Source organism: Candoia aspera, chromosome 12 (assembly GCF_035149785.1).
Source record: "Candoia aspera isolate rCanAsp1 chromosome 12, rCanAsp1.hap2, whole genome shotgun sequence".
Taxonomy (NCBI): domain Eukaryota; kingdom Metazoa; phylum Chordata; class Lepidosauria; order Squamata; family Boidae; genus Candoia; species Candoia aspera.
This window is the reverse complement of record NC_086164.1, coordinates 199,483-225,903: the sequence shown is the minus strand read 5'-3', so window position 1 is coordinate 225,903 and position 26,421 is coordinate 199,483. Positions and strand designations below refer to the sequence as shown.

Below are 26,421 nucleotides of genomic sequence, written 5' to 3'. Positions count from 1 at the left end.
GCTCAGGTCAAGGTGCACATCTGCCCTTCTGAGGTCTCCACAGCAGGGAGCCAAGACCGGACTGAAGCACTTCCTCAACCCACCCACCTTTGCACGCCTCTCAGAGGAGGGCCTTGCCAGCCAGTCCTGCAGCAGAAGCCACCTCTCTCCCACAAGGCCCCACTGGCCACCGAAAGGCTTCCATGAGGAAGAGACTGTTTTTCCACTGCTACAAATTTGCTTTAGGGTTAGGGTTAGGGTTAACTCTAACCCTTTGTTTGTAAGAAAAAGCAGCATAATTAAATCGCTAATAAAATGTTACACAGTTGCTCACTAGCCATGGAGATATAGGGACTGAGATTCAGGGTTGTGAGGGAGGCACTCCCTCTCCAAATGACAGGAGAAATTTAAAGAAAGGCCCCATCAAGGGCATTGCCTGCACTTTCAAAGTCTCCAGTTATGTACACAGAGCAGGTGCAAATCTCTAAATCCTGTGGCTAGTCGACAAAAAAGTCACATTGCCTGCAAACATTAGCAACCCAACAGATTTTTTTCCCACTGGGACCAAGAACAGCTGGCTTGGAGGGGGGATCTTCATGTTTTTTCTCTCCATCCTTCGAGGGCTTCAAATAGGCACCTGTTCTCCCAAGATGCGGAGAGAAATGGCACAGGGCAAAGGTTCCGTGTTCTTCATTGTTTCTAACTATTTTCACTGAAATTTTAGCAGGCTTTGATTACTTCCCCCAATGTATGGAAAATATTATTCTAGCTCACATCAGCATGCTGAATTGGTCGTGAACTCTCTAACATCATTTAATAGCCACAGTAAAGGATCTGTTTTCATACTTAGCTGAAACACGCAGTTTATTATCCTGGTCATCTCCTCTCCCCTCCACCACATGCACAAAGCTTCCATCTCTGTATCCCCACTGCTTTTGAGTCCCTGAACCACAAGTGCCATAGGCCTTCCAAGCCCATCAATCCTCTGTGTTGCTGCGGCTCTTCTGTCTCTGATCATCCTTGCTCTGCCGTTTCACAGCCCTTCTTAGCAGCAGCACTAGGAGTATCAGTGAGGCTGGGAATCACCTGGGAATATCAGTCCCCAGACAGGCACCCCAAGTCAGCGGCAGCATCAACACTGGCTGGCTGGAAGAAATGCCGCCACCGAAAGGAGATCTTCCTCTAGCAAAGAAAGTGACCGACTGAGGACTGGCCTCAACCACATCTCCCGTTCCTCATTGCTTCCTCATTTGCCTTCCTTTATCATGATCTGCAAGCTGATGTGTAACAATCCTTGGGCACAGCTGCTCCCAAGGCAGGCTTCTTCCATCCCTCGCAGAGCTGTGGGGAGAGGCTAGGATGTGGAGCAGCAGCTGATTGCTTCTCCAAGTTCCCAGATTTTCTGGGACAGGCTGGGATGGATTGCAATGGCTGAAGTTACAAAGAGCAAAACAGAGTTGGCAGGCTGGAACTCTGGAGATACTCTTTTTCTACTAGAGGTTGCAAGGTGGAAGGACACTGGGGACAGGATCTGGGTGAGGAACTGCCGAGGAGGTGTGGGAAATTGCTCTAACCCTAACCCTAAACCATGCCTGGATTTCCTTTTCCACAGGTCAAATCCTCCTCCTGGAAACTTCCCTGTAAACTGCTCATCTCCTTCTGAAGGACCTTCTCCTGCTACCTTGGGAATCTGCAGTAGCCACCGCAGGGTGTCCTCTTACCTTGGCTGAGGTCTACTGACCTCCACTCCTTGGCTTAGCTGCTTAGGTCACTTATGAGCTACAGCGGGAGGTGCACCCTTGCTGGTGGGGAGTGGGGGGGGGGCAGACTTCCAGAAGGATGAGAAGGCTACAAGCAGATCAGATGCAGTGGAGTTGAGGAGCATGGCAAACTCTGCTCATAAGACATTTTCCCAGGAGCTTTGCTGCTATGCTGCCTGCGTGCAAAGGCACAAACTAGTGAATAAGTCTCATTCACACAGCCTGACTTCATCAGCTAACTTGCCTGACCTTCCTTGCATCTTTATGGGGAAATGGGATTAATGCACCCCAGACAGCTCCTTTTCCAGAGAGAGCAAGCAAAGCAAATCCTCTTCGCAAGCTGCCCAGATGGGCCCAGAGAGAATATCTCATTTCTCAAAGGATGTGCTTCTGCAGGGGTTCCTTCTCCACTCCCCTCATCCCCGCCTTGCCTCAGCAGCCTCCAGGATCCGCTCCAGCATCCTACCATTTCTTGATCAACTTGCTAGGGTTCAACCAAGGGTGGCTAATACGTTTTTATGGTGTGCCAGAATGCATTATGCACATTAGGCTTGAGCACAACAAATATTCTCAGCTTGGATGCTAAAATGGCCTTTGGCCCCCTCCGCCCAAGGAGAAGTTTCCAGCAAGCCTTTTGCAACATGCGCAGCTGCCTCAAAATCTCCCCCCCCCCTGCAATGACCTGTGGAACGACAAATGTCTTTCATGACAGATTACATACAATGGCCAGCTAGCCCCTGTGAAGCAGCATAGGGAGCTCCCTGCCAAGACTCACCAGAAGCAGAGAAGGGACTTTTGGAGACCAGCTGTTGGGACCATTAGGAACGCCATGATGCTGCTGGTTCACCCAAACCACGTGCAGCGTTTGCCGCCCCCTGGCTGACCTCAGCCTCTGGCTCCTGAGATGTTGGGGTTCCCCTTACCTGGGCACTGAGACTGCCCTGCTTGCTTTGTGGGCTGGGGCTTTCTCAGGTCTCAGAATACAAATCCCCAGACCTCCTGGGAACAGAAGAGTAGAAGGGGAAAACAGCAGGCCCAGCCTGGCTCAGCCCTGGCCCACTTGGCAGCCCAAAGCGTGGGGCTGCCAGTCCTGGGGCTGCACCCCCTGACTGTGACAGCATGAGCACTTCCAGATACTTTCCCCCAAGCTTTATTCTAAAATGGCTTTAGCTCTGCCGCTCTTCCAGTTGCAGAGGCATTATTGCTGATGGAATGAAAATAAATAAGCTGGTCAACAGGAGGAAAAACACTTTGCTCCGATCCAGGAGAAGGTCATTGATGGCAATACCTGAGGAAGAACGCTGGCATTGAAAGCTAAAAGAAAGGTCATTATCTTAAATCTTCTAAACTTGATTCCAATAATTTTGTTCTTATCTGCTTTTACTTTTTTTTGCTGGTGATGTTTCTGAATTGTGTTGTATTTTATTTTCTTTGCTGTGTTGTGAACCACCCAGAATTGTTTGGAGTCAGGCAGTGCCTAAATCAAATTAATTAATTAAAATTAAAAACAGGGAGGGAAGAACTTGGTTTCAAAATTATGAGGCATACTTGCAAATTGAATTATTTAACATCTCAATGAAATGATGTTCTCTAACCAACTGAAGCTATTGCAAAATCCCAGATGAACCTAACCAACCAGAAAAGACCAAGAGAAATGCCCACCGTCGGCACATGAAGACCTGAGCTGAGAGCAGGAGGCAAAGAACAGACCACCAATGCTTACAATGCCCCAGTGTTGAAACCCCCCCCCCACATTTTTTGCTTTGCTGATTTAGCTTGCAACCTTCTCCCTGTCCAAACTTAGGACCCCCAAACAACCTTCTGATGTTGAGACAGGAGGAACGTTGTAGACTGGAGAGATGACCAAGCCCGCGGCTCCACCCAGTCTTGCAAGGGTCTCCCCTAGCCCCTGCCACAGAGACGGCATGAAGCCTCCCCTACCCGTTGCCCCAACTGCCACAAGCAGTGACTCCCTTTAGAATTCCACTTTGGCTTAATGCAGCATGAGAACCCCAACAAGCAGGGCTTCATTCAGCAAAGCATGACTTAGCGTGGCATTTGAAGCCAGATTCAATGAAGATGCCTACTGTAGATGTTGCAGCTCTTATAATATGGTATAAACTAAATTCAGAATAAAAGAAATGGTGAGTGAACATGTAAAAAACAATAACCATTTGTTGTATTTCTCATTAGGTGGTTTTCTTAGGTATCTTACCATTTTTAAGCAGAGAAGCAACACAAATTATTCCTTTTTATAGGTGTATAATGATTTCAAGTTATCATAGCCAATGAATCAACTGAGAGGTGTATTTATAATGCTGGCATTTTATGATCCTGTATTTAAATGCTTAATTTGCCTTTCAAGATTGACGGTGCTTCTCTTTATTACTCCACTTTGCAGGGTGGGGAATGGGCTTGCTCTTTACAGCCATGCCCTTTTTTTGCAATGAAGACCAGCAGCATTTCGCAATGTATTCAAAATTTGGGGCTTTATCCACATGCCTTGGCCTTCCTGGGGCTCCTCTTGGGCCTGTGAACCTTAGCAGTCTGCCCAAGGGAGCCCCGCAGATTCTTTTGCATCCCTTGGGTTGGTCCTAAGAAAGTTATTGTCCAGGACAGGCTGGACTTTTTTCTGCTGGAACGTCGGGATTCTCCTCTGCTCTCTCTGGTAGGCAGTCTCCCTGCTGCTGCAGTGCCATTGCAGATCTGGACTAGATACTGCCAACTCTCAAGCCGCCTGTGAGAGACTACGGGGGTCCACATTCTGTGCCAGAGAAACCAGAGGACTCGGGGCAGGGCGGGGCAAGGCAGGGGCAAGGTTAGCAAAGTCCCTGTCTGTACAGCAGAAACATCTGGGGAGACGGCTCAGAGAACAGAGCAAGGGAAGGCTCACAAGCCTAGCGGATGAGAAGCTCTTGCAAAGCTCATGAACTGTTTACTAATGCAGAAGCAGCTGCATTTGCAGCCAAATGTTTGGACTGAATATTGTAAGAAGTGGACTCCTTGGATCAGTCCTGGCACAGTGGTGCCATGTGCCCCGAGGCCCTGATTCCTACTAGGTCACTCAGCACAGCAGAGCTTTCTGTAGGCACTTGCTTTCTGGAACAGAAAGGCTGCAAGCTGGCCCCAGGGGCTGCTTTGAGTCCCACAAGGTGGCTTTGCTTCCTGGAGCTGGCTGTCCAGCAAGCAGTCTGCCCTCCTCCCCCTCTTTTGGATCTGGCAGTTGACAGGCAACACAAGGAAGGACTGGTACAGGTAGTGCCATCTGCTCCTTGCCGTCCTCCTTTTGGCAAGCAACCTGCATGGTATCAGAAGGAACGGCAAGAGAGCGCCAGTAAAGTCCTCCACAGCTGAGGACAGCTGGAAGTCTCTGCCTGGTGGTGCTTCATGCTGCCCTCCAGAGAATTATGGCTGCTGTGCAAAACCCAGCCTTTTGCAGGACCAGAGCGTTGTGCCCTAGGGCTCGCCGTATTGCCAGCACACAGACCCCTGCCTAATCCACAGAGCTGGAGCAGGTGCTTCCACTTCTTTTTAGCTGCTGTTCCCTTTCTTGATTTTATTTATTCCATTTATTCTATGTGCATTAAAAAATGCTTTAGTTCAGTAGCAGACAAGGTTGCCTGGAAACAGACTATTCAGTGTGACAAATTCTTGACTGTTAGCAGAATTCAGTTGCTTGAAAATCAGCTCCTTATCAACCCAAGACAATTAGAAAATGCTGGCAAAACATTTACCCCATCATCCCAGAGGTTTTCATCCTAAGGATAAAGAAAGCATCCTGGTCTACAGCTTTCAACCTCACGTCTATGTTGCTGGCATCTAAATATGATTTTCTGCCCTAAACCCTCAGGCGTTTTTCCTTTATTTGCTCTCCCATGCAATGCAGTCAAATCTCTTCCTCCCCCCCCCCCCCCCCGTTTCCCTAAAAGCACCCAATCCTGCAAAGCAGGCATGGATTCTGTCACCTCTTTGTTCTCCAGATTCGAACAGTGGTGAAGACTGATTTTATTGGCACAACACTGGATGAATGAGCAGATGAATGAGTGTGCACACTGGTCTGCAGGCACAACCATAGCTTCTAAATGCACAGTGTGTGAAACAGAACAAACACAGCTTTCATTGGAGGACAGTCCTATACAAGAGTGCCAAGTAAGGGATAGATGCTGTGGGGATGGTGAAGGGCAAGCTGGTTGTTTTCAACGAACATCATCGGCATTTCCTCTTACAGCTGATATGGAGATGGTCTGGTTCCTTCCAGAAGGGCAACTGAGCCAAAGTGGGACATTTAATTCATCGTGATAAATGGGGTGGTGGTGGCTTTGGGGTGGATAGTTTGCTTTCCTGTAATGCACAAATCTCAGCAAACCTTCACCAAGGGTAGCTGTGAATCACCAAGATAGTACTTAACAAAGAATAAGGAATCCTTCCTCTTTTTCAATCTGTGGCTTGTCATAAGATGCCTCTGCAGTTTGGAGAATTGGGGCCTTTTTTCCCCCTGCAGCAGTGACAGTGAAACTGTGGGAAGACTGTCCATCCTGTGGAATAATTTCCTTGCCTATCGTCTCATTTCACTGTTCTCTGCCGTATGCTCTGCAGTTTCATTTTAACACACATTTTAAAGCTTTAAACAGGGAGTCATGAATACCCTGGTATAATGAGCATTATATGATGAGGAACAGAAACAATAAAAAGGAATCACGCTGCATTTCAGAAGTATCCAGACATGTTCAGAAGCCCAAGCGAATGAACTTGGCAAACCTGATGAACGCATAGAAAGCCTGTGAGATAAAGGAAGTGGAGCAAGGAATAAATACAACATTGCTAAAGATGTGGGTGCTGTTTTCCAAAAGCAAATTGCAGACTTTTCCAAGAGTTGTGAAACGGGGGTGGGCATTCCACTCCCGAGACGTGGGGTGGCAGAGGCACTAGCAGTGGTCCCCCCAAAGGTTTCTGACTGGGGGATGAGCCTATGGTCTTCCCAGAGTGGAGGGAGGTTGTTTTGTTGTTGTTTATTTGTTTAGTCACTTCCGACTCTTCGTGACTTCATGGACCAGCCCACGCCAGAGCTTCCTGTCGGTCGTCAACACCCCCAGCTCCCCCAGGGATGAATCCGTCACCTCTAGAATATCATTCATCCACCTTGCCCTTGGTCGGCCCCTCTTCCTTTTGCCCTCCACTCTCCCTAGCATCAGCATCTTCTCCTTTGACAGAATACCTGGGGTGGGGGTGGGGGCGGATTCAGAGGTCTGAAGGGCCCCTTCCAGTTCAAGTCTATGACTGGAAGGAAGCAGCAGGAACACAAAGCAAAATGGCCATTAAACAATATTCCTGATTTCAAGGGAAACTGAACTCAGTATAGTCAAGTATGCAGCTCGGATTTCAAGAGAGTAGATTTTAATAAGATCAGGGCATAATAAAATGATGCCATGTGATAATAGGAAAAAGAGCTTAAGGTGGGCAAAAGAGGAGGCAATAAACCCACAGTTCTGGAGAGGTACAGAAGAGGCTACGCCAAAAGCTTGGGGAAGGTCTGCAGAAAAGGAAGACCAAACCAGAGGAGCTTGAAGGAGGCCTGGGAGAGCCTGGAACGTCAGCAGAAGCGCCACCACAGCCAAGCCCCAGATGAGACAGCCAGGGGAGGACAGCAAAAAGAGCTGCTTCCCTTTCAAAGAACAGAAAAGGAATCAAGTACAGCTGCTCAACCAGGATGGAGAAGCGATAACAGGGAATAGGGAAAGAGGGAACTCATGTTTTGGCTCTGTTTTCTCCAACAAGAGGCCATAGGTTCCAACGGGCAATTATGAAAAGCAGGAAGGGGTAAGGCTGCAGTCTGAGACTTAATAGACCTGGTGAAAGAACACATCTTTACTTTGAATGCGTGCAGATGTTCCACACTAAATGGGTTGCCCTCTAAGGTCCTGCAGGAACTTGCTGGTGGTGTGGCTGAACCTTTCTGAAAAGTTCTGGAGAATGAGTGAAGTGCCAGATAACTGGAGAACGCAAATGTTGGTTCTATCTTCAGAAAGGAGAACTTGGGGAACTATGAACCAGTCAGTCTGACCCTGGTACCCAGGAAGATTCCACAAGAAATCATAAAGCAGCTGACTGTTGAATACCTGAAAATACCGTGATGATTACCAGATGTCTATATGGGTTTGTCAAGGTATCTGGTTTGCCAACTGTACATGTGAAAAAGATATTGAAATAGTAGTAGATTATTCACTGAATTCTCTCTAGCAGGTGGAATGAATTTGACTAAGCAGGACTAGGACCGGGACCGGGACCAGGACCAGGACCAGGACCAGGACCAGGACCAGGACCAGGACCAGGACCAGGACCAGGACCAACTACTGTTTGCTGATAATGGACCCTCTCTCTCCCAAAAAGGTGTGGGGTAGGAGGACCTTCCCTTCCTAAGGGCAGCAGCAGAGGAGCAGCTGCTTAGCAGCCAGAAACTCCCGGGCAGGATTCAAGCTCCAGCATCCCCTGACCATGGCCTAAAATCCAAGAGAAGAGCCATCAGCTAAAATAGACTTCTGCAATGCAGTGGCCATTCTGGGTAGAAATGGGCCATGTCTGGCAAGTGCTCACCACTTTCCTCCCCTGGCCCACCTATTCTCCACCATACAAGACATTCCTTTTAGTCCTAAGGAGGGCGGCAGTACTGGGCATCCCTCAGAAGAACCCCAACAAAGTGGAAACATGCTGGGCCATGACCCAAAACATATCCTTATGATGTCAATACCATCCCCTCTGACTCTTGCAAAGCTGGCAGAATCTTCCCCATCCCATTTTCCGGTTGCCTGGATCAAGGCCCTCTTCTCCTTATTGCTTTCTGCACTGCAGACATCCTGGAAGGGAAGTGAAGGGCATTGGCCTTCTGGATTTCTGTATCTTCCCCTTCCTCTCTGGTGGTCAGGATAACCTCCCCATCACTTTGGTTCTGAATTCCACTGGCAAGCCCATCCACATGAAGGGGGCTGGTTAGCAGGACTGGCCAAGGGCCCTGTCCTATGGCTTCAACTGCAATCCAAGGGCTTTCTGCTGAGCCCCACATGGAGAGGAGAGTTTCTAGCAAAAGACAGTGCCCCGTGGCCTTCTTGCCAAGCCAGTACCCCTTCCACAGAGGTCCAGCTTCTGCCTTCTTCTTGAGGGCCTGGTGGGCTGAACTCAGGACTGATCAGAGAAGCCCTGAGGAGGTAGCAGTGCCCAAAGGCTCTCTTCTGCCCCAGCCCCTTTCTGCCACCGCCCGGATTCTTGTCTGCTCACAGATGGAGCTGTGATCATGATTCAAAGACCCAAGCTTAGATGGTGCGCGGTCTTCTATCTTCCAAATCTCTTTCCATCCACTGCAGGAGGTTATTTATCACCTCTGTCGAAGACGCCACTCTCTCACCCCTTCTGCCTGCTGGCAGAGCCTTGTGTCACCCACCCTGTTCAAGGACCAGAAAGGGACAGGCAGAAGACGCATGGTATTCTCTCCATGCTCTTCCTGGAAGAGGGTGGTCTCCCGCTGCAGCAGTCCTCACCCACCCTGAAAAAAGAGCTTTAATGGGAAACTGGTGTAAGGCAGGCAAACGGGACATGCCCCCCCCGTCTCTCCCCACCCCCAGGCCCCGCAAATAATGTCATGCTGGCCAGGGGTGATGGATGTTGGAGTTCAGTAATGAGAAAGGCCACCTTTGTTTATCCTTGGAGTGAAGGAAAGGAGCTACAGCTATGTCAGCTTTTGGAACAGACATCCAAAATATCCCCATTTAAAAGCAAAATCGGGGATTTTAGCCATCTTTTGACAGCCACAAAAATCCCTTTATTAGTTACGTGACCATACATTTTTGCTGTTGTTTTTCTACATACAAAGAGGCTGTTCAGTTCATTCTGGAGTACAAAGGAGGGAGCCATTGATCAAAGGAGTAGGAATGGGTTAAAAACAAGATTTTGTTCTCTTCACAAAGTGCTTCAAATCCTTGGTTATTTTTTCTTTTAATGCAACCCCAAACATTTTGTTTTCTCATTTTATGAAGGAAGAGAAAAAGTCCTTACTGTTGAAATAAAATAACAACAATAGTAATAAGAAATCTCAGAAAGTAAGCCAAGGAGACACACCAACAAGGCCTAACAGACCCCTTCTGCCCCCCGCCCCCGAAGTGGGAGCACAACAGCTTTGGGATCCTCAGCCACCAGCTCAGCATCATCCTGGCTTATGGCCATCATGAAGAACACTTGCTGATTTTTCCTGGCTCCACCATACAAATGACTTCCTTCTATCAAACCATTATCATCTAATCTCAATACATTTTAGAAGAATCAAGCAAAAAGAGCATATATGCACAAGCGTGTAAACACAAACCATTAAGTAGAAAATGGCTTGGCTCTCACGGAACTCCTCATCTCAGCCAGGAGAAGCCCGTGTCGTTGGAAGAGCAAGGAGCTCCGGCATGCCCCCCCCCCGCCCCTTTCCGCCATCTGCTGCTGGACTATTTGTGTTTACGCTTGTCTGGTTGCCCCAAGAGAAGTGGGAGGATCTCCTCACGCTCTTCACAGCCTTCATGCCAACCCTGAGAGCTCCCCCGATGCTCAGCTCAGCTGGACCCACCAGTGGCTACAACACCTGCCGTCCCCCGCCATCCGAAAACTGAGAATAGGGTAAAGGATGGTCCCGAGTCGAAAGAGGGTTCTACCGAGCAGCTGCTGGGGCAGCAGCGGAAAAGCGGGGCATTCCCTTGCTCTGGACAGGAAGCCTTTTCTCCGGGGCTCCGTTCCGCGGGAAACTCCTGCCCCATTGCTTTGAGAGCAGCAGAGGAAGGTGGGGCGGCAGGCGCTTCTTCCCCAACCCCCCTTCCCACTGCTACCAGCGCCCACGGAGGACCGCGAAAGAGATCCCTCCACAGCAGCCTAGACCTGCGGAGAAAATCGCTACCCTCCGGCCGGCTTTCCAGATCCCAGAGTTGGAAGAGGGGTCCCCCAGGCGTCTCCCAGGCTAATCCTCGAACTCGAAGACTGGCGGGCAGCGACTCAAGGACGCAACTCTTGCTAAGGACACCAGCAGCTGCACGCCCGGGCCGCCGCGGCCTCCTTCACTTGCCTGGGTGGTGAGAAAAGCCACGTTTTTCAGCAAGAGAAGCGGTCCGCGTTTCTGCAGAGAGCGCTTCTGACCGCCCGAGGCTTCTCCGGAGCCCCCGAGCGGCCCCTCTTTCGCTACTTTCCCGGCGTCCGCAGCAAAATCCCCGCCATCACAGAAGCCACGGAGGCGCCGGGGGCAACGGGGAGAGGCCGCCACTTCCTCTGCCGGCCAGGGCCCCCGAAGCAGCATACAAACCCCCTTCCTCCCAAGGGTGTCCTAAGAAATGAAGGGAGAATGAACGGAGCTGGAAGGCAGGACGGGCCGGCGGGCAGACCCACCTGCTAAACTGGGCTGGAAGAAAGAAGGCCACGCGGCAAATCTCCCCGCCGCCCGCCTTCCCGGCAGCCGCTTTCCGCCGCCGCCGCCGCCGCCGCCGCCGCTCGATGCTCCGACATTAACGCTGTTTCAAGGAGAGAAGCCCTTCTCTCTCTCGGTCGGGAGGGGCTCCGGAGACCGCAACGCTCTGGCCGGGGGGAGAGCAGGGGCAGGCCCGCTCCGAGAGGAGGCGGGGCCGCAGCAGACCCCGGCAAGCTGGCATTCCCGCGTCCCCATAGAAACTGAGCCCCGGCGCACCAGCGCGTCCCTGCCCGGCCCGGGATCGCGCGAGGCTGCCCGAGAACCAAGGAGCCTGCGAGGGACTGCGGCCTGCCGGCGCCAGACTCCCACCACGCACTTCATCCATCCGCACCTTTCTGCCACCCGCACTCCGCGGAACGGTGCGGGCGCAGAGGGCGGCGAGGAGAGGTGGCGCGGCACGCGGGAGCCTTTCCCGAGAACCGACCGCAGTGGCAGGGAGGGGCAGCGCTGCCCACAAAGGGGGCGTGGTGCAGCGGCGGCTCCCTCGGCGAGCCTAGGCATCGTCCCCCGACGGCTGCCTGTCGGCTCCGGAGCGCTCTGCCGGGAAGCAGGCAGCCCCTTCCGCAAGGACTGGCGGGAGGTACGGAGCTGGAGGGAACCTCGGGGCTTACCTGGCGCTCGCTCCCGCCACTGCGGCTCTACTGGGACGGCGGCGACGGCGCGACAGGGCTTTGGATGCCTGGCTTGGCCGCTCCGTGCTCGGCCTTCGCTCGCGGCGGCACTGCGGACAGGAGGGCGTCGTGGGGAGGGTGCTGGCGAGGCTTCCCGGAACGCCACCGGACCTGGGCGGCGAGCGCGGCGGCGATGGGCGGGCAGAAGCGCGCAGGGAGGCGGGGAGCACGCGGGAGACGGGGGTGTCAGGTGCGCCCCGGCTCTTCTGCGAGGCGCCTCACACCGGCACAGGAGTCCCCCGCCCCGAACGCGGCCGCCGCTCCCCGCTCTTGCGGAGGGAGAGTGGCTGCTGAGCCGTGGCTTAGGCCGCGCGTGTCCAGGACCTCCAGGGTGGACGCTTGCCCTGCGCTGCCCGCTTCCGGGGGGGAGGGGAGAGCAGAGTTTAATATCTGCCCCCTGGGCGTGCGCCGATGGGGAGCGGGAGTCGCAAGATCCCTTCCAGGAGGCCCTCGCGCTTCAGGAGGCGGGCAAGAAGGCCCTTCCTCCTACTTCACCCGTCAGGTGGCAGCGAGGGAACGTCGCCAAAGGAAACCCACCTAACCTTTGGCATGGCGCTTCTGCTGTGACACGGGCTTTCTCTGCGACAGCAGCGCCCTGCCTGAAGGGTTGCCTTCCTCCTTCCCCCCGTCCTCCACCCCCACCCCCGCAAGAAGAGGGTTTGACGCAGCCTTCTGGAAAAGCGGCATTCTAGATTTTAAGTTCGGTAGTGGTGGGAAAGTGCGAACAGTCCCCCTGTTCCCCCCTTTTGTAGATTTCAGCTTGAGGCTTTTGCCTCCCAGATTAAGAAAGGGGTGAGGGGGTTCCAGCCCATGCGGGGGGGGGGGCAGGGTAGGGAAGTTGCCTTCTAGGAAGGCTGGCCAGGCTGGTGATTCCTCATTTTCTGTACCTCCACAGGCAGGCAGGCTTTTCTTGGTAGTCCCTCTCAGCCCAATCAGGCAGAGAAGGCCCCTGTGCCCCTCAGTAGTTCCACGTATCTTGCCAGGGGAACTACTGGGGGCAGAGGAATCGGCCCCAGAGGAAAAGCACCCCAGTCCCCATTTCCTTCTTGCCTGCTCTGCTCTGGCAGGGAAGTGAGACATGGCACTGAGGAGCAGTTGAGGAGGAGGGATGGGGTAGAAGAACTGCAGGGCAAAGGGAGTGGCTACTGTGGGGGGAAGCTTGGCGGAGGAACACAGGGGAGCAGCTCCCAGGGATGTCCGGGTGGCTGCTGCGAGGGGCGGCTCCTGTTTTCAGGCTCTGGTGCAGACAGGGGCCTCCACCCACCCGTGCCTCTCTGAGGGGGCCCAGCAAAAAACCCATCTTGGGCGAAATCCCTTGCCTTCACCCACCCAAAACAAGGAGAGGCAAAGCCTTCCCTGGTCTTTCTGTCCTGCCTGGTGATTGTAAGCACCCTGGGGCTGAGGACTGCTGCAAAACTGGGTCTCATGAGGTGGAGCCCTTTGCCTGCCAAGAATGCTGTTTGTTCCATTGATTGGCCACCCGATTCCTAAACAACTGAAGAACCAACATAGTAAAAGAAATACAGTCGACCAGAAGAACTTCCCGAGTTCCATCAGACGACATTGTTTTAATGGTGCAACTTGGGCATGCCAATTCTGTCAGATTGAACAGGGTGGGCAGGCACTATGGGAGACAGTTGAAATGTCAGCAGTGGCAGTATGGGGTGGCCCGATGCCAAATAATGCTGGGCTTGATTGTGTCCTGCCTTTTTCACAATGCTCCTTTGGAATGGTGGTGTCATGAGCACTGAGGGTGAACAGAAGGGGGCCCCTATCCAGGGGGGAAAACGCATGCGTAGTAGAGAGAATTTGAGCTGTCATTCAAAGAGACACAGAACAGACCCGCCTTGACTTTGGGGGGTTATCTGTATGGGTTTTCTCATGCTTCTTCAGTTTGGTAGGATTTTCTGTCTACTGTAGCAGTAATAAAACACTAGGGACTTATTCCTCGTCTCGGCGTGGTTCCTGCTTGTCAGGACAGGTGGGCCAAGAACTCTCAGGAAGGATGAAACAGAGGGTGCCTCTAAATTATTGGGGGTAAGCAGTAACAGGGCCAGATTATGCCACAGAGAGCTCCCAAAGGCCACCTACATTTGCCTCTAGCTAGAGACCTCCTTGGGGCCAGGAGTCACGGGCTGGTATTGGTAACCTATGGCTATAGATATTCCCATGGCTCTCCAGGAAAGGGGAATACTTGGATTTTGCCTCAGCATATTTCCAGCTCAGTTGTTGCACTTTTGCCTGCTCCACACCCAAAAGCCACGGCTCTCTGGCTTTTTCAGGAATGTCATTGACTCCCCTCAATGGCAGCCTTCTTCCTCACCTTCAGCAGTTCCTCCAGGCACTTCTGTGGCTACGTCCAGCAGCGGGGAGTGCCATCCCCTTCTCTCCTTCCCCTTCCCGTGGAACACGGCAACCAGTGAGTGGAAGGGGAGGCCAGGGCATCACTCTGTGCAGTGCCCAGCAGGGACCCAGACGTCACCTTGATCAGATGAAAGCATATCAGAGAAGCTGCGTGGGGGCTCAAGCCCCGGCAAGTCAATACACCCCACTTTTGAAACCGAGTAGGAAAGCGCCATCACAGGCTGCCTCCGTGCCAGGACAAGCAGGGAGCGGAGAACGACACCACCCATTCCAGGCCTCTCAGTAGGGTGCCAAGACACTGCTTGTCTTAGGACCCACAGAAAAGCCCACATAAAGATGCCCCTCCCAGCATCTGGGCCCTTGCCTGAGAGCCCCCCCTCCTGCTTCAGGATGGGAGGACATGCCAGCTGCACTCCTCTCCTCTGACCCACCTTAGCAGCAATCGTAGAGGCAGAGCGGTGTTCTGCCTGCCAATCTGCTCATGCCCAGGTGAGGAGGGAGGAAAAAGTACGAGTGACAGGGACTTCCCCATTGGTTCTGCCCAGGCATCCTCCACCTGGACTGGATTTATAGCCACTGTCCGCTTCTCTGCCGAGTCCCCTCATCCAGCCTCTGCTGTCCATCTGACAGGATTCAGCTTTGGAAAATATGTCCCTGTGAAGGACCTCCGCAGTGTTTCTTGCCATGCAAGCAAGCAATTTATCCAAGCAATGTCCCCTTTAATCCTGGTCACCTCTCTTGCAGCTGGCCTGTCTCTGGTTAATATTAAAAAAGTTCTTCTGCTGTCTTAATCTCATACTATTTTTTTTACTGTCCCCACTTCGATACTGATCTTTGTTTTACCTGGCCTGAGTTTGTATCTTTGGGCCCCTCTGATTAAACAAAAATACTATCATTTAAGTAGAACCAAGAGGAATTAGGGCTGAATTGGTTACTGAGAGAGGATGGATGTCTTGCAAGGGGTCCTGCTCTCTGGAGGTTGCGAACAAGCTGTTTGCCCACGCTTTCTCCAAGAAAGCAGGTAGGCATCAAATGCAAGGAAGCCCCTCCTGTGCTTCTTAGGGCAGGCCTTCTGCAAAGGACAGAAGCAGGCATAGACAGGAAAGGGCAAGACTTTTATTATCGATAAATGGCACAGCAGATCCTCAAAAGCCAGAGCAGCCAGCAGTTCAGCCATTATGACCCTGCTTTGCATCTCTGATGCCGATGTTGGAGGGGTGGACTCCCATGGGAAGCAACAATTAAGGAAAGCAGAGAAGCTGGAGGCTTGCCAGAAAAATTCCAGTGTCAGAATTCAGGAAGAGGGAATTAGGACAGCCAGACTGCCAAGGTCTCACAGTGCACGCACGCCAGCCTGCTGGGCACTGCAATGGCTTCTTTGGGACCAGTGGCTGGTTGGTCTCCTGCTCAATTACCTAACTAGGAAACCTCCACTAGGCCTCTGAGGGGCCCATTCCTTTCTCTTCACGCAAAATGGATGAAATCAAATTCTCGCTTCATCCTCAAAGTGACTTCCAGTGTGGCCTGTTCAGACAGAAAACAGGCTTTCCCTCTGGTGATGTCCACTGGATGAGGTAGGTGCAAGAGGAGCCTCCTGGAAAACAGACCATTCCAAGCTGCAACTGAGGGATGCACGAAAAGGGGGAGGCGGCTACATCGCAAATTATGCTTCCCCCCCCCCCCAGCACTTGCAGTAAGTTGGCAGGAAGGTAAAAACCAGAAGAAATGGGGAGATCCGAGAGAAACAAAGGATAGGGAGGCATACCAAAGCTCAGAAACCTTCCCAGTAAGAAAAGCCTATGGCCACTGCTCCCTAAGTCTGATGCATGTAAAGGCTGCAAACCTTCTCTGATAGCAGTGAGCCTCCAGCCAACCTACTACGCATCGAGCGAAGGCAACAATCTACTCATATCTGCTCTGAAGCACTGCACAGGGGCCTTACAGCCAGGATGTTTCAATCATTAACAGAGTGTCATTTTATAAAGGCAATGTAAGAATAATCTCACAAAAATAAATTCTTCAACTTACTTCTGGGGACTCCGAAAATCAAGGAGCTTTTCCTGGATATCAAGGGAAATGTCTGAAGATTTTGTGTCTGGCAGTTTAATCTTAATCTGAAATGAGAAAAAAGAAAGTGGAGAAGAGAGGTTAATGACCTTAAACGAATGCCTGGTATAGCCAGGCTTATTTTCAGTAGGAAGGGGTGTGTGTATTGTGTGGGCAAGATCTGTTATGTTGTTGCTTCTCTATCTCAAACAAGGTTGCAAACACAGAGGTTCTGGAATCATCGCACAACCCTCTCTCTGTCAAAAGTTGGGGGCACCTTTTGACAAGGAAAAGGGAGGCTTACGGATAGCCTCCTATCTTACATTCCTGCACAGCAATTCAGGCTGCAGTGGAAAGGGTCATCCCAGACTTCAAAATGCAACACACACAGAGAAAGGGCAGCTACCAAACTTGTGAAATTCACAACCCTAATAATGCCACGTAGCCAAAAGGAGCAGCCCAGAGAAACTTATTGCCAAGAGCAAGAGCTGCTTCTTACCAGCATGTCCTCACAGCAGGCGGTTGAGGGGTCCTTTCTGCTCATGCCTAGGAACAGGTCCTCCGCCCCCACTTGCTGCTTGAACAGAATCTCGTATCTGTAAAAAAAACTGTGGGTCAGGCAGCTGGGGTTTCAAAGGATGCTCAGCTACATCTTCAGAGAACATCCTTTCTCAGGTCCTCTACAGCAGTTGATGTCTCTTCCTCACTGAAAGAAACATCCCCTTTATCCTCCATCACACAGCAACTCCCAAACCAATGGGAAAACCTGGTGTTGGCTTTCCTGGAAGCGGGCTGCGGGGCTAGCATTCATCAGCCGGCAAAACACCGAGGACTAGCTGGGTCTGCCTCACGCCCCCACCCCAGGGCCCTGGGCAACAGGGACTGTTCTCACTCAGGACCCACAGAGTTCTTGCTCCTATCAGCTCGGTTTGCTTCCCCACATTCAGGAGGGCTACAAACGAGGATTTCCTCCTGAGCGCTCAGCAGACGGTGGGAGGCTTCTGGGGGGCAGACGAGGGGGCTCCGACCAGCCTGCGGGCCTGCTGCGCTTCGCAGGACGGCCGCTTCTCCCACCGCAGCGCGGAGACAGGCCGCAGCGCGGCCCGGCAGCCCGGGTGGGGGGCGCCGATGGGAGGGGTCCCCGACGACGTACTCAGGCTGCTCCCGGGGGTCCCTGGAGTCGTCGCACTCGGACCCTTCGGGCACCTCCTCGGCGGTCCAGATGGCCTTGCCTTCCACAGGCGTCGGCGGTGGGGCAGCTGCGGGAAAAGGCGGGTCCCTGAGCGGCACAGCCTCCCGGCGCCCCCCGACCCCGAGGACCGCGGCTCCCGAGAGGCCACGGGTAGGGCGCCTGGGCGGGCTGAGGACAGACGGGCCCCTCCCGCCCTCGCCGACTCACCCGCGGCGCCGCCCGACCTGGGGGGCCCGATAGTCCCCGGCCCCGCGCGGCAGCTCGCGGGGCCCTGCGCCTGCGGAGAGAAGGGGGCGGTCAGGCAGGCAGACAGACGGGCGTCCCCCCCGCCCTGCCACGGCGCCCGGCCCCGGCCCTCACCGCATCGTCGTCGTCGTCCCCCGGCGCGGAGCAGAGGAGCTCGGCCAGCGCCAGCAGCGAGTCGTCAGGGAGGGGAGCTGACGCCATGGCCCTCTCTGTCCACCGCGTCCCGCGTTCCCCGGGCAACAGAGGGGGCTTCCGGGACCTCCCTTTCCGGCGCGCGGCCTGTGGCGTCATCGGAGCGCGCGGCGGCGGGGCTGCTCGACCGGGGATCGCGCCATGAGTCAGTTCGGCTTTGGCGCGGCCGGAGGGGGTTTCAGCTTCGGGACGCCGAAGACGGCGGCCGGCGGCGGCGGCGGCAGCACCAGCAGTAGTAGCAGCGCGGCCCCCGCGGGCTTCTCCTTCTCCTCGGCCATCTCGGCCGCGGGAGGGGGCGGCGGCGGCGGCGGCGGGAGCTCCTTCGGCTTCGGCTCTCCCGCCCCGAACGCCGGGAGCGCCCAGCCCGCAGCCGGGCTGTTCTCCTTCGCGACGCCTGCGACCTCCACGCAGGCCTCCGGATTCAGCTTCGGGATGCCCCCCGCCTCGTCCGCGGCGGCGGCGGCGGCTCCTCCTCCCGCAGGGGGCGTTTTCGCGCTGGGGTGAGGCGGGCCCCTGGGCGGGCTTGGGGGTGGCGGCCTCGCGCGGATCCGCGTTTCCCGGCCGCCTGCGGAGCCAGCGAAGCGGAGGGGGACCAGGCCCGGCGCCGCCACGAGGGGGCTGCCCCGCCCGCGGACCGCCAACGCCGCCTTCCTTTCTCTCTCCTCGGCAGGGGCAACACACCCAAGCTGAGCCTGGGGGGCTCCGGCACGACGCCGGCTCCTGCCGTGGCCGGAGGCTTCGGACTGGCCGCCTCCGCGGCGAACAGCAGTGTGCCGGGCAGCCAGGCGGGGGCGCCTGCGGGGTTCATGTTCGGCTCGGCCACGACGACGTCGCAGCCTGCCGCCGCCGGAGGGTTTAGCTTTGGAGGGGCGGCCCAGACGGGAGCCCCGAACTTCAGCCTTGGCTCGCTGGGGAGCGCGGCGTTGCCAGCCGTGTCTACCGGGCTGACGTTCGGAGTTGCTCCAGCCTCCACTGGCGCCGCTGCAACCACAGCAGCTGCAACGCAGGCATCCACAGCTTTCAGCCTCGGGACCCCATCAGCCGGTGAGAGAGTGACGCAGGGGGAGCCCTTTAGGGGGATGAGCCTTTTAGCGGCCGGCGTGAGGGCCTTGTGCCTGTGGCAGGATTAGGGGGAGAGTGTTTCTGCCCGCGTTTCTGATTGCGTCTTGGTGCCATAGGAAAGGGAGGGGCCCAGTGGAGGCGTCAGAGCTGATGAGGTGGGGGTCGGCCATGTTTTCTTGAAGGGGTCCCTTTGACCAAGAATGAAGCAGCAGCAGCGTGTGGCATAGAAGCTCTCCTCCCAAAACCGTGCAGACGCATTGAGGAGACAGAGAGCCAATGGGCCCCTTTGCTTCCTGCCCTTAATTCTTGTTTCAGGTTCAGGCTTTGGATTATTGGCCCCGGCAGCTGCCGCTTCTACCACCGCCACGGGGACCCCGAGCCAGGGGCCAGCCTTGTCCTTCAGTGCTAAACTTGGAGGTGTGTTACTGTGCAAGGCTCCCAGGGAGGGAGGGGACGAAAACGTCCTCTGTGCTGGGGCTTCTGCTCATCTTGCTGATCCAGCTGCTGCCACTGTTTGCTATTGCTTTTTCAGAACATCCTGGCAAGATACTCTTTCCTGTCCCTTAACCCCTTTCAGCATCGTAGCCTCCGTTTGGCTCACCTGTCCTTTCCATGATCTTACCTGCTATAGTCTGTTTTTGTTTTTTCTGTTTCATAGAATCACAGGGCTGGAAGGGACCTTGGAGGTCTTCTAGTCCAGCCCCCTGCCCAGTGCAGGAATCCTCACATCATTCCAGGCAAATGGCTGTTTGGTTTTTTCTTGAAAACCTCCACTGATGGAGCCCCCTCTTACCCTCCAGGGTCTATGGAGAATAAATCCACACCCTCTGCCCTGGGACAGACTTTCAAGGATTGGAAGGCAGTTATCCTGTTTCCCCTTAGCTTTCTCTTCTTTAGGGCCTTTTCTAAACATTTTTTTTCTATGCTAAACATACCGAGTTCTTTAAGCTGGGATCTACTTGGGATTTCGCCTCCAAGCCTTTTACCGTCTTTGTTGCATTTCTCTGGGCTCCTTCCAGTTCCTCAGCATCTTGTATTTTGGTGACCAGAACTGAACAGAAAACTATTTCAGGTGTGGTCTGACCAGCGCAGCAGAGAGTGGTACTATCGCTTCCTGTATTCTTTTCCTGGAATAATTTCTTTGGCAACGTTTTTCCCGAAAAATCTATTTTTTTCTTATGTGCATTTTTACAATAGTTCTTCTTTAATTTCTCAATTGCAGCAGCTCTTTTATAAGCCTTGTTTTTTTCTTGTGTCATACATCAAAGGATTTGGAATCTTGTATGATGGCACTGAAGTAGTTCAGCAGCAGTAGCAGCAGCAGCAGCACCAGATTCCCTTGAAACAGCTGAAAAGGAGGTGCTGCAAGGATTTCTGCTTGTGTTTGATTTATTGGTAGAATTATGCTCTCTTTGTGCCAAGTTTCTAGATAGAGATATGGAAGGAAATGGGGTTTGGCCTTAAGATACACAGAAAATTGTGCTTGTCTAGAAGAGGTTCGGCTTGTTCTCACCAAGAGAGCACTGAAACCTCAGCATGTGTCCCCTGCCTGTTCCCCACCCCCAGGTACAACCGCCACCTCTATGGCAGCTGCTACTACGACTTCAGCTTCCCTCCTCGGCCTGTCAGGGCCCACGCTGTTTGCATCTGTGGCGGGCTCCTCAGCTCCAGCTGCCTGTACTGCCACTAGCCTTTCATGTAAGTTTGCGGCAGAGGCACAGCCAGCCGGAGGGGGTCCCTTTACGGCTTCCTCTTGACTGAGAGTGCAGGGTTGTTAGAGGTGTGGGTTTGGGTAATTTGACCTCCCTGCAGGTCAGGATTTTGCATACTTTGCCTGTCTTTGTCTGACATCTATAATTCAGCTTTTTTTGAAGTCCTTGGTCACTTAGGGATGCTTGTCACTTTCTTCCGCAGTGGGTACCCCCTCAACAGGGGCAGCCCCCATTGGAACATTGGGATTTGGCTCAAAAATGCCTGGAGTGACAGCAGTGACCGCTGCCCCACCAACAGCTGGTGAGGATTGGAAGGAGGAATGGACGAGGGGAAGAGGCGGCCATTTGTACCCAGAGACTCTTTACAGAGGTCATTCCGGCAGGTTTGGCTGTCTGGTTTGCCCTCCTGCGCAGGCATCCGTGCACATATCCACGGCTTCCTTTCCCAAAGTAAATTGTTGAGTCGGTTTACAAAAAGAAATAGGGAAACCTATTTCATGCACTAAGCCAGGATTAGGATGAGACCATCCGGCATGAAAATAAAATAAAAGAACTGCTGCTGCAGATGCGGTGCAGAAACAGTCCCAGCACCTTACCCCAAAGGAGAGGCAGGTGCCAAATCCAGGGGTCGCAGAGCAAAGCCTTTCCTTCTGGCCGGTCAGGTGCTTCGGAGGCACAGGGCATGGTTCCTGGGTTGGGGGCCCACATCAGGCAGATCAAGAACGGGGAACCTGTCCTTCAGATGTCCTGGGACCACAGTGGCTTTTAGGCTTGGTGGTGGGAATCAGCTGTTTGTGTTGCCCCTGGATGGAGACACACCCTGCTGCTTCTCACTATGGAGCGCCCACTTTGGGAGCAGTGCACCCTGTCCTCTGTGTCTGCCACAGCTTGATTCCAGGTGGCTTTCTCTCCAGGGACTGCCTCCGTGCCTGGTGCGGGATTCACCTTGAACCTGAAGCCCCTTGCCACAACAAACACGGCTGCTTCCACCTCCGCTGCAGCCACCACAGCTGTCACGTAAGCTCCACATGCATGTGTGGAGGGGCCTCTTGCACGTAACGGGGTTTGAAAGTGCAGTGTGGAGATATCGGGTGGGGAGTGCCAGGCCGCCCGCTGTCCCTGGCATTTCTGTTCTGCGGGCAGAATGACAGTGGGCCAGGCTCCCCTTTTGCCTCTTCTGCCTAGGGCTCCCCCCGTGATGACCTATGCCCAGCTGGAAAGCCTGATTAACAAGTGGAGCCTGGAGCTGGAGGACCAGGAGAAGCACTTCCTTCAGCAGGCCACCCAGGTCAACGCCTGGGACAGGACGCTGGTGGAAAACGGGGAGAAGGTACGGGGCTGCTTGGCCGTCACGCACAGAAGGGAGGACATGGCTGTGTCTTTGGGAATAAAGCGTGTGAGCTTTTTGGTCAAGCCCCAGTGCTGGCCCAGCAAGCCGCCTCCCTCTCTCTTTCTCTCTCGCAGATCACAGCCTTGCATAGAGAAGTGGAGAAAGTGAAGCTGGATCAAAAGAGGTGAGGGACTGGGGTGGGCATGAAGAAAAGGCCCTAGAGAGGTTAGAGTTGGCTTTGCTTTCCCTGCTGCTCAGGAGCGAAGGGGAAGGCTGTCCCTTCTGGCTGCTTCTGTGTCTCCATTCCTCCTGCGCTGTGCTGCCCTGTGCCCAGCCTCTGTTCCCGGGTGGCTTTTTAGGAGAAAGAGAAATTATGCCATCTGAAAGAGGCTGAGCAATAGTGTTTTTGGCCCCGTGAAGTTCTTTTTTGTCAACCCCCTGTGCAGCGGGCAAGATTTCCCACCTGTCAAGGAGGCCAGCTTTGCCTGGCACTGACCATTGATCTGGTGAGTCCCTTGGGTGGTGGAGAAGCAAGTGTTCCCTGTTGCTTGCTCTTGGCATCAGATGGCAGCAAGGGCCATGCAGCAGTGCCCTACTTCTGGCCTGCAAATTCTTTCAGGGGTATCAGAACCCTGAGTCAGCAGGCAGCCTCCGTGTGGGTGTGCAAGTGTGCACACGCTTGTTAATGGCGCTGTTCCTGGGAATTCTGATCTGCCTTTGTTCCTCTTCTGTTAGTCTTTGGCTTGACAGACTAGGAAGTGCCGGGCATCTCTTTCTGCTCAGCTGCCACCACTGTCCCTTCCCGGGCGGCTCTCTAGCGTCCTGTTCCTTTCCTTCCTTCCCTCCCTCATAGACTGGACCAAGAGCTGGACTTCATTCTGTCTCAGCAAAAGGAGCTGGAAGACTTGTTGATCCCACTGGAGGAATCTGTGAAGGAGCAGAGTGGGACAATCTACTTGCAGCATGCGGATGAGGAGCGAGAAAAGACGTGAGTAGTTTGGGCCTAGAGCCGCCCTGAAGGTGCGTGGCCTTGTTCCTCCCGGAGGGCCACTTGGCTGGCTTTGTGCTCTTCTTACGAGAGCCCTTGCTTGGTCTTCTCAGAGCATAACACTGCGCATTTGTGGTGTGCACACAGTGGTGGGAATGTTTGAGGCTGCAGAGAAGGTGTTTTTGTCCCCATCTGTTTAAGGGAGGGTACCAAGCTTAAGTCCAGGGACTGGACTTAGTAGATAGGGTCCTGGAAGAACTATGGACAGAAGTTCGCCACATTGTTCAGGAGGCGGCAACAAAATACATCCCAAAGAAAGAGAAAACCAAGAAGGCAAAATGGCTGTCTGCTGAGACACTAGAAGTAGCCCAAGAAAGAAGGAAAGCAAAAGGCAACAGTGATAGGGGGAGATATGCCCAATTAAATGCAAAATTCCAGGGGTTAGCCAGAAGAGATAAGGAATTATTTTTAAACAAGCAATGCGCGGAAGTGGAAGAAGACAATAGAATAGGAAGGACAAGAGACCTCTTCCAGAAAATTAGAAACATTGGAGGTAAATTCCAGGCAAAAATGGGTATGATCAAAAACAACGATGGCAAGGACCTAACAGAAGAAGAAGAGATCAAGAAAAGGTGGCAAGAATATACAGAAGACCTGTATAGGAAGGATAACAATATCGGGGATAGCTTTGATGGCGTGGTCAGTGAGCTAGAGCCAGACATCCTGAAGAGTGAGGTTGAGTGGGCCTTAAGAAGCATTGCTAATAACAAGGCAGCAGGAGACGATGGCATCCCAGCTGAACTGTTCAAAATCTTGCAAGATGATGCTGTCAAGGTAATGCATGCTATATGCCAGCAAATTTGGAAAAGACAAGAATGGCCATCAGATTGGAAAAAATCCACTTATATCCCCATACCAAAAAAGGGAAACACGAAAGCATGTTCAAACTATCGAACAGTGGCACTCATTTCACATGCCAGTAAGGTAATGCTCAAGATCCTGCAAGGTAGACTTCAGCAGTTCATGGAGCAAGAATTGCCAGATGTACAAGCTGGGTTTAGAAAAGGCAGAGGAACTAGGGACCAAATTGCCAATATCTGCTGGATAATGGAAAAAGCCAGGGAGTTTCAGAAAAACATCTATTTCTGTTTTATTGACTATTCTAAAGCCTTTGACTGTGTGGACCATAACAAATTGTGGCAAGTTCTTAGTGGTATGGGGATACCAAGTCATCTTGTCTGCCTCCTGAAGAATCTGTATAACGACCAAGTAGCAACAGTAAGAACAGACCACGGAACAACGGACTGGTTTAAGATTGGGAAAGGAGTACGGCAGGGCTGTATACTCTCACCCTACCTATTCAACTTGTATGCAGAACACATCATGCGACAAGCTGGGCTTGAGGAATCCAAGGCTGGAGTTAAAATCTCTGGAAGAAACATTAACAATCTCAGATATGCAGATGATACCACTTTGATGGCTGAAAGCGAAGAGGAACTGAGGAGCCTTATGATGAAGGTGAAAGAAGAAAGTGCAAAAGCTGGCTTGCAGCTAAACCTCAAAAAAACCAAGATTATGGCAACCAGCTTGATTGATAACTGGCAAATAGAGGGAGAAAATGTAGAAGCAGTGAAAGACTTTGTATTCCTAGGTGCAAAGATTACTGCAGATGCTGACTGCAGTCAGGAAATCAGAAGACGCTTAATCCTTGGGAGAAGAGCAATGACAAATCTCGATAAAATAGTTAAGAGCAGAGACATCACACTGACAACAAAGGCCCGCATAGTTAAAGCAATGGTGTTCCCTGTAGTAACATATGGCTGCGAGAGCTTGACCATAAGGAAGGCTGAGCGAAGGAAGATCGATGCTTTTGAACTGTGGTGTTGGAGGAAAATTCTGAGAGTGCCTTGGATTGCAAGAAGATCCAACCAGTCCATCCTCCAGGAAATCAAGCCAGACTGCTCACTTGAGGGAATGATATTAAAGGCAAAACTGAAATACTTTGGCCACATAATGAGAAGACAGGACAGCCTGGAGAAGATGCTGATGCTAGGGAGAGTGGAAGGCAAAAGGAAGAGGGGCTGACCAAGGGCAAGATGGATGGATGATATTCTAGAGGTGACGGACTCGTCCCTGGGGAAGCTGGGGGTGTTGACGACCGACAGGAAGCTCTGGCGTGGGCTGGTCCATGAAGTCACGAAGGGTCGGAAGCGACTAAACGAATAAACAACAAACCAAGCTTATATTGGCAGCCACCATACCTCCTATGGCCAAGGGCATCTTTGCTCAAGGCCTTTGGTTGGGTGTCACGGTCCCTGTTGGCTGGAACGTCCAGCTGGATCTCTTCTTACTATCCCTCAGATACACACACATCCCATTCTGGGGGAGATAGTGAAATTAGAGGCATGGTTACACAGCTCTTTGCCTCCACGTGTCCTGTCGAGGCCCAAAATAACAGGCCTCTCCTAACCTGCTTTTGTGCCCTGTGCTGCAGATATAAGCTGGCAGAGAACATTGATGCCCAGCTGAAGCGCATGGCCCAAGACTTGAAAGATATCATTGAGCACCTGAATACCTCTGGGGGCCCTGCGGACAATAGTGACCCTGTGAGTACTGGCGCTGTGTGGTGGTGGCAGGCAGGGGCTGAGGGCTGTGCCTTGGTTTTCCTCCCCTTCCCTCAAGGCAGCTTCAGTTCGTCCTTCCATCTGTCCAAGGCTGCCTAGAGAAGGGAGGGTGGCGATGCAGCAAAGCCCCCTTGCTGAGGAATCTCATCTAAATGGGCAGGAAGGGCCTCCTGTCCTCGAGTTTGCACAGAACTTTGTCGCTAGAACTTATTTTTCCCCCCCTCCCAGCTTCAGCAGATCTGCAAAATTCTGAATGCGCACATGGACTCTTTGCAGTGGATCGATCAGAACTCAGGTATTTGGTTCTGAGTTCCTAGTGAGTGGCAGCCCCTTTCTTGATAGTCAGGTGCAGCCTCATGGCCCTGGAGGTGTTTGAGTCCAGGACTACCCCCCTCCCCCACTGTCTCTTCAGTCTCATTTGGCAGCTGTGCCTTTCTGGTCTTGATCCCTTACCTCTCGAGCTGCCCATCTTTCTGCCTAGTGCTGCCCCAGAGCTAACAGGAGAGGGGCATTTTTAGTCAGTTCCCCTCCTTTCTGCCCCTGGGGCTGTCAGAGCAAGCTTGTATCCGCAGGGCAGCTGTACCTGCGGGCCAGCTACCATTCAAGCTCCGTCTGTCCACAGCGCTGCTGCAGAGGAAAGTGGAGGAGATGACAAAGGTCTGCGAGAGCCGGCGGAAGGAGCAGGAGCGCAGCTTCCGCATCACCTTCGACTGAGCGGCCGCCCCCCCCCCCGCTTCTTTTTGTACCCTGCAATAAAGTGCTTTCTGCCAGCCG

General features: G+C 53.2%; 2 protein-coding genes across 2 annotated transcripts; one reads left to right on the top strand and one right to left on the bottom strand.

The window, feature by feature from the left end:
* Positions 1 to 15,351: 15,351 nt before the first annotated feature.
* DNAAF6 (dynein axonemal assembly factor 6) lies at positions 15,352 to 18,030 on the bottom strand. The gene is made up of 6 exons (XM_063313740.1): positions 17,854 to 18,030; positions 17,701 to 17,770; positions 17,455 to 17,560; positions 16,801 to 16,897; positions 16,284 to 16,369; positions 15,352 to 15,849 (listed from the first exon to the last, which is right to left on the bottom strand). Exons 1-6 carry the CDS (start codon positions 18,028 to 18,030, stop codon positions 15,720 to 15,722), a joined length of 666 nt encoding a protein of 221 aa, XP_063169810.1. The 3' UTR covers positions 15,352 to 15,719.
* A 21-nt stretch (positions 18,031 to 18,051) lies between these two features.
* On the top strand, positions 18,052 to 26,415 carry NUP62CL (nucleoporin 62 C-terminal like). Its single transcript, XM_063313298.1, has 12 exons — positions 18,052 to 18,431; positions 18,602 to 18,975; positions 19,309 to 19,410; positions 20,560 to 20,691; positions 20,908 to 21,006; positions 21,620 to 21,722; positions 21,891 to 22,035; positions 22,170 to 22,219; positions 22,889 to 23,023; positions 25,518 to 25,629; positions 25,876 to 25,942; positions 26,270 to 26,415. Exons 1-12 carry the CDS (start codon positions 18,073 to 18,075, stop codon positions 26,359 to 26,361), a joined length of 1,770 nt encoding a protein of 589 aa, XP_063169368.1. The 5' UTR covers positions 18,052 to 18,072; the 3' UTR covers positions 26,362 to 26,415.
* Positions 26,416 to 26,421: the final 6 nt, after the last annotated feature.